Raw genomic sequence first — 11,304 nt, 5'->3', positions numbered from 1 at the left:
AGAAGGAAAACAAAGGATAGACTGGACGAAGAGGAAGAAGATAGGCAGCATGTAGAGGGGAGGCAGATGATACCCTGCATACAAAGACGAGGCAGAGGATAGTCTGCATATAGAGGGAAAACAAAGGATACGCTGAATGTACAAAAGAGGCAGGGGATAGGCTGGATGTAGAGAGGAAGCCGAGGATAAGCTGGATGTACAGGGGAGGAGGAGGCAGTGGATAGGCTGGATGTATGGAGGAGACAGGGGATAGGCTGGATGTATGGAGGAGGCAGTGGATAGGCTGGATGTAGAGAGGAAGCCGAGGATAAGCTGGATGTACAGGGGAGGAGGAGGCAGGGGATAGGCTGGATGTACGCAGGAGGCAGGGGATAGGCTGGATGTACGGAGGAGGCAGGGGATAGGCTGGATGTACGGAGGAGGCAGGGGATAGGCAGGATGTAAGGTAGAGGTGTCAGGTTTGGGAGGAGTGTCTTTCTCAGAAGTAGGGGAAAGTTTTTCTCCAGCCTCAGTCGTGTGACGAGCAGAGATCAGGTGAGATTTGTGGGTTGGTGTCAGTTTTGGGTTTATTGTTTCTTATGATGGTACCTAGGGGGAGATTTTGGTCTTTTCATTGACTTATCTGTAACAGGTCAGAGAGGTCTCCATTCATTTCCATGATGAGCAGCAGAACAAGAAGAAACATGGTCTGTCATGTTGTTACATACCTAGTCATGTCTGTCCTCACATTCAGATAATTAACCCCTTGTCGACAAATGCCTAATGTGCTGATTGATTACAATGTGTTGCAGATGAAGCCGTATCCAACAAAGGGTTAATTCAATGTTAGAATGTAATGTGTGTGAATACAATGTAGATGGAGCTGATATAGTGTGACTCGGATTTATTCAGACTTTGGAATTTGTTCTGCTCACATTTCACCCAGAGCCGGATTAGTGACTGGAATTACACAATGTGTTCCTATCTGTGCCTGGATACATGGGGGAGGCTGCCTGTACATTATAGATCTATACAGGAGGATGCCTGTGCTTTATAGATCTATACAGGAGGATGCCTGTGCTTTATAGATCTATACAGGAGGATGCCTGTGCTTTATAGATCTATACAGGAGGATGCCTGTGCTTTATAGATCTATACAGGAGGATGCCTGTGCTTTATAGATCTATACAGGAGGATGCCTGTGCTTTATAGATCTATACAGGAGGATGCCTGTGCTTTATAGATCTATACAGGAGGATGCCTGTGCTTTATAGATCTATACAGGAGGATGCCTGTGCTTTATAGATCTATACAGGAGGATGCCTGTGCTTTATAGATCTATACAGGAGGATGCCTGTGCTTTATAGATCTATACAGGAGGATGCCTGTGCTTTATAGATCTATACAGGAGGATGCCTGTGCTTTATAGATCTATACAGGAGGATGCCTGTGCTTTATAGATCTATACAGGAGGATGCCTGTGCTTTATAGATCTATACAGGAGGATGCCTGTGCTTTATAGATCTATACAGGAGGATGCCTGTGCTTTATAGATCTATACAGGAGGATGCCTGTGCTTTATAGATCTATACAGGAGGATGCCTGTGCTTTATAGATCTATACAGGAGGATGCCTGTGCTTTATAGATCTATACAGGAGGATGCCTGTGCTTTATAGATCTATACAGGAGGATGCCTGTGCTTTATAGATCTATACAGGAGGATGCCTGTGCTTTATAGATCTATACAGGAGGATGCCTGTGCTTTATAGATCTATACAGGAGGATGCCTGTGCTTTATAGATCTATACAGGAGGATGCCTGTGCTTTATAGATCTATACAGGAGGATGCCTGTGCTTTATAGATCTATACAGGAGGATGCCTGTGCTTTATAGATCTATACAGGAGGATGCCTGTGCTTTATAGATCTATACAGGAGGATGCCTGTGCTTTATAGATCTATACAGGAGGATGCCTGTGCTTTATAGATCTATACAGGAGGATGCCTGTGCTTTATAGATCTATACAGGAGGATGCCTGTGCTTTATAGATCTATACAGGAGGATGCCTGTGCTTTATAGATCTATACAGGAGGATGCCTGTGCTTTATAGATCTATACAGGAGGATGCCTGTGCTTTATAGATCTATACAGGAGGATGCCTGTGCTTTATAGATCTATACAGGAGGATGCCTGTGCTTTATAGATCTATACAGGAGGATGCCTGTGCTTTATAGATCTATACAGGAGGATGCCTGTGCTTTATAGATCTATACAGGAGGATGCCTGTGCTTTATAGATCTATACAGGAGGATGCCTGTGCTTTATAGATCTATACAGGAGGATGCCTGTGCTTTATAGATCTATACAGGAGGATGCCTGTGCTTTATAGATCTATACAGGAGGATGCCTGTGCTTTATAGATCTATACAGGAGGATGCCTGTGCTTTATAGATCTATACAGGAGGATGCCTGTGCTTTATAGATCTATACAGGAGGATGCCTGTGCTTTATAGATCTATACAGGAGGATGCCTGTGCTTTATAGATCTATACAGGAGGATGCCTGTGCTTTATAGATCTATACAGGAGGATGCCTGTGCTTTATAGATCTATACAGGAGGATGCCTGTGCTTTATAGATCTATACAGGAGGATGCCTGTGCTTTATAGATCTATACAGGAGGATGCCTGTGCTTTATAGATCTATACAGGAGGCTGCCTGTGCATTATAGATCTATACAGGAGGCTGCCTGTGAATTATAGATCTATACAGGAGGCTACATGTGCATTATAGATCTACACAGGAGGCTGCCTGTGCATTATAGATCTATACAGGAGGCTGCCTGTGCATTATAGATCTATACAGGAGGCTGCCTGTGCATTATAGATCTATACAGGAGGCTGCCTATACATTATAGATCTATAAGGGGGAGGATGCCTGTACATTATAGATCTATAAGGGGGCTGTCTATACATTACATTATAGATATATTGGGGAGGGGGCTGCCTGTACATTATAGATCTATAAGGGGGAGGCTGTCTGTATATTTTAGAGCTATAAGGGGGAGTTTACCTGTACATTATAGGTCTATACAAGAGAGGCTGCCTGTACATTACAGATCTATATGGGAAAAGCTGTCTGTATGTATAGATTTATACAGGAGGTGACATTTGTTTAATAAAGATCCATAGGGGAGGCTCCCTTTACACTATAGATCTATATGAGAGGGTCTCTCTATACATTATACAGGTGAAACTCGAATAATTAGAATATCGTGCAAAAGTAATTGCAGTAAGTGCTGCAAAAGGGGCCCAAACCAAGTACTGAGTACATATGCATGCTTGTACTTTTCAGAGGTCCGATATTGTTCTATGTACAATCCTTGTTTTATTGACTGCATGTAATATTCTACTTTTTTGAGGTTGTGGATTTGGGGCTCTTGGGGTTTTCATGAGCTGTAAGCCATAATCATCACAATTATGACAAATCACGGCTTGAACTATCTTGCTTTGCATGTAATGAGTCTCTCTCATATATTAGTTTCACCTTTTAAGTTGCATTAGTGAAATAAATGAACTTTGCACGATATTCTAATTATTCGAGTTTCACCTGTAGATCTATATGGAGGGTCTCTCCTTTATATTATAGATCTATAGGGGAAGGACTATATGTACACTATAGATACTCCCTGTAGATCTCTATGGGGGGGGGTTGCTTTGCACAATGTAAATCCTCTCTTTAGATGTAAACAGACCTGCTATACGGAGGGGATTTGGGCTCTCCATCCCAACCTCCTCTGTTCATTATAGACGCTCTGTATATCAGTGTAGTGTGCAGTAATGGCAACCAGTCCATTGGAGTTCTCCTTTCCTGATTGCTATGATGCCATGATGGCATGCACAGTGTGTTTGTTCTGAGTTTCTGCACATTACCCGTACATTACTGACTTGTCCTGAGATATGTGTTATAACATAGCGGGCCTCTGTGGTATCAGCATGGATTATCCTAAAGCACATTGCCCTAAAGGAGGCATATAATGGGTGACACACAGGAAATTTCCCAGACCTGTACTCAGCATGTAGGAAAGTGGCTGGAAGAATGGAAGGTCTTGTAGGAAACTGGCACAGATAAACTATAGGAACTGTGAGGACTAGTTCACATCTATGTACATAGAGCATACTCTGCCCTCCCCCCCTCCCAGAAGTGACACAGTAACTCAGCTCCCCCCCTCCCAGCAGTAACTTATCATCTCATCTCCCCCTTCTTCCCCCTCCCAGCAGTTACTTAGCAGTGTTACTGTACATTGCAGTAACTCATGGTAAAAGTAAGAAGTCAGTGACTTCCCTAAGCCCTGTCTCTGCCATCAGACTGAAACTATTCAGGGGAGAGAGCATGAAAAAATAAGGGAGGGTCTAACTAGAACTGTACTAACTAGCAATAAACAGGAGGGGATAGAAAGAAACAAACCAAATGCACAAAAACGCACACAGGCATAACATTTACTGCATACAGTTTCATATGGATCTGAACACAGCATTATTGTGTGCTATAGGCCCATTGACACAGCTGCATTTTGGTCCGTAGCATTTAGCTGCGTAAAACCTCAATGACTCAAGGCTGACATTCTTTGGTGCCTCTGTGGCTGCCGACATATTGCTGATATTTACTTCTACCTCTCCGTCATTCATGGGCAGTGGAGGCGGTGCAGGAACAAAATAACCTTGGCAATCAGTCATTTTGAATGACTTAAGGTTGAGGCCATTCTGCGCCACCATTGCCATTCATTGACTCATTTAGGGCCAGGGAGTAGATGTAAACATGAGCAATGCGCTGGCATAGAATAGATTGACCTCGGCCTTTGTCATTCTGAATGAATAACTGTGCATAGTACACATCTCATACAGACATCAGCGTGTGTATGTTTATATGAGGTCTACAGACCGCTTTTTACACAGGATCTTCCTGCCAGTTTTCTGCCAGCAAACTCCTGGTGTAAATGTACACATACAGTATAAGGCTTTCACTATGCTAACAGCTCTCCTGCAAAGATCAGTGACAGTTGGGAGGTCGCCAGGGGAACCCATCAAAATGTTGCTATTGGGCCCCGCTGTCTGTTTCTACTAGACATGTAAGCTGTGGTAAAATTCAATTCGGTTTGGATATTTTGTTATTCCGGAATACGGGACTTGGATCCGAAAATCAATTTGGTTCTGGTTTCGGATTCAGACGAAATCCGAATTTCGTTAGTTTCGGATGAGTTTACAAATATTAGTTGCGAATACCACAGAAAACCATATACAGATATCAATACTAAAGCTGAATCTCCTAGACCCGAATGGCATTCAGGATCCAAATTTACGAATGCAATGGCATTCGGGTCTGGGAGCCTCAGCTTTGATAATATATGTATATAGTGAACACGAAATTCGTGTTTAGACCTATTCGGATGCATTAAACGAAAAAACACATTTGATTGGCCAGAAAAGTCACATGTCCGATTCAGTTTCGTTTATGAACGAAATGCGGACAGGATCCGAAATTTGGAAATGGAAATTTGGATTAGGACACATTCGGATGCATTGGGATTCGGAAATTCGCCTGAATTTTTATTTAGAGCAAAACGAATCGGACATGTCTAGTTTTTACACCTCTGCCCCCAACAATCAGACATTGGCCTCTTTTATACAACTTTCACCTGAGGAGGTAACTGTGGCACAGAAACTGGCTTGAAGGTCGCTATCTACAAAGATTGGGGAGAGATTCATCCTGCATCACATTTTTCAAGCCATCAAGGAAGAATTGAGATCTCCTCTTCGGACTGAATAATGGTTGGTCCACAATGTGCTCCAGTTCTGTCTAATCCTTAAAGGCCAGGTTCAAACCACAATGTGCCTGTGTTCCAGGTGCGGGCGACTGCACTGCGGGCGGGGGGGTGTGGCTGTGGTGCCATTGACTTCAATGCACCGCACCCTCCGGCCCCTGAACGCAGGGAGCCGGCCGGCTTGTGTTCCAGTGCGTTCCAGAGGCCAAACGCTCTGGAACACAGACTTTGTGGTGTGAACCCGGCCTTATAGTTATCTTGGACTTGCACAGCTATAAAAATCAGTCCTATATTTCCTGAATAGTATTTAGGACCTCTGGATGTGCTGATAGCAATAAGGAGATCAATCCAAATCTTAGCAAACTCGAAAACATTTGTCTTATGAGCTGTCGGAAGAGTACCCCAAGCTATTGATTATGATCGTCTCCCCTAAAATTGAAGGCAAACTCTGCAAACCTGGCGATCCAGGACGTGCGATCATGCTTAATTGCACACAGCGATTGCCGCGCGGCCCCATTGATTTCAGGGCCCGTGCAGACCTGGCCAATTCGGTGGGGTTAGATCCATACAGCAATCGCAGAAAAAAGTACATGTACCTCTTTTTGCGACACGCGGCTGTTTTAGCCGTGATCGTGTTCAATTGCATGGGTAGAATTGCGGCGGTAAAACGCGCAATCTGTCCGGTGCGATTGAGGTGCCATTAGAAAAGCGCGATCGGCGGTGGTGGGCAACTCCGTGACAGCACAGCAATCGGCGCGGTATCGCGTACGATTACCGCGCGGTCATGGATCACCCAGGTGTGAACTTGGCCTTAATGGGGTTACATCCACGCAATCGCAGAAATTGCGACACGCGGCTGTTTTCATGGGTGGAATTGCGACTGGGGTGCCATTAGAAAATAATGAGTGACTCTGTGACCGTGCGGTGAACGTGCATGATACTGCGCGGTAACAGATCACCGGGGTGTGAACCTGGCCTTACTCTTATAGGATTTTGGAAGAGATCCCCAAGCTATTGGCTCTGCCCTCCTCCCTTATAACTGAGGACATCCGTTCTGTACAGACCTCTGCTATTGGATAAGATGCATAAAAACAACATTTGTAATACAGTACAAAGATATTCTTTATATCGTGGACAAGAGTTTAATTTCAGCAATATCCACAATTCAACTAGAAGGAATAGTGAGTACTAATAAACATGTATGGTATCATATAGAAAAATATTTTCTATATTTTTAATTTTTTTAACTTTTATTATCCCATTATTTATGATGGGGTAATAAAAGTAACAAAATATGACACAAAATCATTTTAGCTAGGTGGTTTATTGTTCATTCCTGCCAGTGGACTTGCGGGGTTACCAATTAACTACTACTTAGATTTAAAAAAATGTAGTATTAATGAATTCATTTTCTTTTAAATGTACTCAGAATGCACGCCATACTATTTTTATTTAAATCATTAATTATTAACCCTCCCTGCCTGCAGCTCCAATTAACTGGAAAGTTATCTTAGACACAGCAACTGGGGAATGATGGGTCCCATGCAATCGTTGGGGAGGGGACAACCGGGATTCCCTTCTTATATCATCAGTTATAATACCATATGATGTCATTCAGCAGTACAAAATGTAACACTTATCTGAATGAACCAGTAGGTCTATGGTTTTACCATGGACAAGGACACTGGGAAATGAATTAGCATTTCATAGAATCCACAAAGTCTGACATCTTATTCCTCTCCTATTATCTGCAGACAAGATGTCCGTCTTAAAGCAGTTCGCTGACAGTGAGGTGTTCAGGGCCTATGCTACATATGTGGCTGTGGTCCTCTTGAAAATGATGCTTATGAGTATTCTTACCTCCTTCTTCAGGATTACACGCAAGGTAAGTGGCTCTGATTGGGCATTCCCCATGATGTAAATATACAACATGAGTAATATTATTGAGAATATCAAATTGGGTGAGTTCTGTTCGCTTTGATGGAATCAACCCAATTCATTAACTGGTAGAAGGTGACATCATATATATAGATGGAAGTGACTCTTGATTCACTTTTGTCCCCTGTGTGTCTAGGTCTATGCAAATCCAGAAGATGCTGCTAGTATTAGCAAGGGAGGAGATCTGAAAAAATATGTCAGAACAGATGAAACTGTGGAGAGAGTTCGCAGGTAATAAAATCATCCTTAGTGCCAGCAGATCGGGTATGGTTATCTTGTTATGTCAATATGTATCCTGCTGGCTATAAGAGCAACCAAGACTTGGCATGTGTGGCAGTGCACTGAGAACCTTCATATGTTCCTCAGCTATGAAAGTTATAAGACCACTTTCTTTTATTCTGCTTTTATGAACCTAATAATGTATTATAATTATAAGAGAGAGATCCCACCCTCCACACTAACCGGTCCACAGAATGGAACAGCTACCACTATGTGATATACAGAATGGAACTTTCCACTCTGGCCATTACACAGAATTGTGACATTCCCACTGGCCAGGACACAGAATGGGGCCAACTCCACTGACTACTAAATGGAACGGAACTTTTCCCATTGACCACTACACAGAATGGAGCCACCTCCACTGAGTTTTCTACAGAATAGAGAAAATTCACACTGGCCAGTTCAGATAAAGGAGCCACGCCTTCCGGTCGGTCCTTAAAATTGTGCCATACCCTCAAACTAGTCAAAAAATGGAACAACCACCACTTACTAAAATACATATTGGGACTTTCCCCACTGGCCTGTACACAGAATGGGGCCAACTCAACTGACTACTATATGGAATGGAACTTTCCCCAATGACCACTCCACAGAATCGAGCCACCTCCACTAAGTGGTCTAAAGAATAGGGAAAACTCACACTTACCAGTCCACATAAAGGAGCCACGCTCTCTGGTTGGTCCTTAGAATGGTGCCATCCCCTCAAACTAGTCCACAAAATGGAGCCACCCCCACTTACTAATATACAGAATGACCACTGACCACTCCATGGAATGGAGCCACCTCCACTAAGTAGAGCCACTAATGGTGATCAGTCCTCGGAATGCTGCCCCACCTCTCCTGACCAGTCCTGAGAGTTGTGACACACAGTGGCGGACCTAAGGAACAAAGAGCCCTGGTGCAAGATTTTTTCCCGGGCCCCCCCCCTCCCAAGGTGGGGGGGGGGGCAGGTCCGGATCTCACCGACTCCCCCCGGCGGTCTCTGCACCAAAGGAGCTAACATTCTAATGTGCAGCAGGGCATGATGAGGAAGGTCTCACCAGGGTGGTAGGGGCAGATGCGGAGGGTCTCACCAGGGTGGCAGGAGCAGATGTGGAGGGTCTCACCAGGGTGGAAGGGGCAGATATGGAGGGTCTCACCAGGGTGGAAGGGGCAGATGTGGAGGGTCTCACCAGGGTGGGAGGGGCAGATGTGTGAGCCGGTGGACGAGCTGTGCGGGCCGGTGGACATGCTTTGGGTGGCTGGTGGATAAGCTGTGGAGAGCAATTTGGTCTGCGGACCGGAGCTGTAAACAGCAGCCACAGGTCCCCAGAAGGCTCCCCCGACAAACGCGGGACCTCACAGCAGCCAAATACATTAAAAAATGTAAAGAGCAATGCCACCTCAAATTCTTTGGGATCCCGGGACCAGATCTTAGTGCCCCCCAGCCTTGGGCCCTGGGGCAGCCACACTTGCTTCACTGCTAGTAGGTGTGCCCCTGGCACCACCCCCTCTGACCACTCCACGGAATGGAGCCACCCCCACTGACTAATAGAATGGTACTTTTTCCACTGACCAGTCTAGAGACACCACCACTGACCAGTCTACTAAATGATGCTACCCCCTCCGACCAGTCCACAAAATGACATTATTTGCATTAGGGGATATGAAGGCCTTGCATTTGCCTATAAATCTACCCTTTAATCAATTCTTATTTTGTCCCAATGAATTATAACTTCTTGTATTATTATGAGCACCATTTATCACACAGTCAGAGTGGATGTAAGTCCGGATAAAAGTTGGTATTTTTTCTGATAAAATCTGCTTCTCCCAGATCTTTGTACAGTAGTTGTTGGTGGTCCCTCTGCACATGGTAGGCTAGTACTGCAATATAAGTGGAGCATTTAAGCTTTGAGTCCAGTTTGCTTGCAGAAAGGTGTAAAAATATTACAGCCGCTAAGCAGGTTTTATTGGCGACGTCAACATTTATTTGAAAAGACATTACAGCGTGTTAGCAGCTATTCTTTCACTGTGACAGCAGAGAATGGAAAAGCAACGTCCAGTTTATCACACGCAGAGTGTGTCCCAAAATATCACAAATCCTACGGAGCTCCTCGCCATAACATCATATCGATTTATCCATCACATTGTATAAATTCCTGAATATCTGGGGGAAACGTCGCTTTATTGGTATGAATTAATATTTGCCACTTCCAGGAAGGTGACAGCTTTTCCTTTTGTGTTCACAGGTGTCATCTGAACGACATTGAGAACATTGTACCATTTGTGGGACTTGGTCTGGTCTACGCTCTCAGTAATCCTGATTTATCCACCGCGCTTTTACATTTCCGTATCTTTGCTGGTTCTCGCATTCTGCACAGCATCTCCTACCTGACGCCACTGCCGCAGCCAAGTCGAGCGCTGACCTTCCTCGTTGGGTACATCGTCAATGTCTCCATGGCCTATGCAACTCTGCGCAGCATCTTCTATTTCTAGAGCTGATGTCATATTGGCGCACATATAGAATTGGTGAATGGTTTCTCCTTGATAGGGGTTGTTTTGTCTGTATGAGAGAAAATAAATATACTTCCACGGCTCTCTATATTATGTATTTATTACAACTATAGGAAATAATTCAATCCACAGGCGTTATATGCCTAAAATCTCTGTGAGATGCCTTCTGACCAGTAACGTCTGCTGAACGAGGTAGAGCAAAACCTATTATAAGTGAAAATATCTCCCCATTGGGTATCTGGCATATCTCCAATTGTAGTTGAACTACAAGTCTCAAAATTGCTCTCCCATCGCTTTTGGTGACCTCACGTATTAGTTTGGTGATAGAATTTGCTAGTGTAGCACTCACCGCCACCAGAATAACCCAGCCATAGCCTCTCTAAGGATTTTGGTAACCAGCTGCCCCATTAGCATGAACCAACCTCTTCTAGTGCCCACAGAGCTAATACCCAGGCCACAAGAATGATGCTGAAGTACTTTTATTAACATATTCACTCTGTGAGGTGGGGTATAGGGATTCTAGACATCCAGGGGAATTACAGACACAGACTCCCTTTAGTAATTCAGTGTAGATTCCATAGGAACACCAGGTAGATAATTGAGCAACAGATGAACAGGGATTGGCACAGATCTTCAGTAGGAGAGACATCAGACTTGCAGAGCCTTTTCCACACTCAAGTATCCCCACCCCCTAGGCCTCAGGCCTAGCCTGGGGGCTGGCTGGACAGCACTCCAGCCTCGACTAATCCATGGCTGGAACCCAACTGTGCACATGGCAATTGCCTGGGGTG

General features: G+C 44.4%; 1 protein-coding gene across 1 annotated transcript; it reads left to right on the top strand.

Annotated features, from left to right (window-relative positions):
• The first annotated feature begins 434 nt into the window (after positions 1-434).
• On the top strand, positions 435-10,550 carry MGST1 (microsomal glutathione S-transferase 1). The gene is made up of 4 exons (XM_018562393.1): positions 435-534; positions 7,555-7,685; positions 7,875-7,969; positions 10,249-10,550. Exons 2-4 carry the CDS (start codon positions 7,560-7,562, stop codon positions 10,493-10,495), a joined length of 468 nt encoding a protein of 155 aa, XP_018417895.1. The 5' UTR covers positions 435-534; positions 7,555-7,559; the 3' UTR covers positions 10,496-10,550.
• Positions 10,551-11,304: the final 754 nt, after the last annotated feature.

The sequence above is a fragment of the Nanorana parkeri genome, unplaced genomic scaffold (assembly GCF_000935625.1).
Source record: "Nanorana parkeri isolate BGI_ZX_2015 unplaced genomic scaffold, ASM93562v1 scaffold576, whole genome shotgun sequence".
Taxonomy (NCBI): Eukaryota; Metazoa; Chordata; class Amphibia; order Anura; family Dicroglossidae; genus Nanorana; species Nanorana parkeri.
The sequence above is the reverse complement of the archived record's forward strand: the minus strand, read 5'-3'. Positions and strand labels throughout refer to the sequence as shown.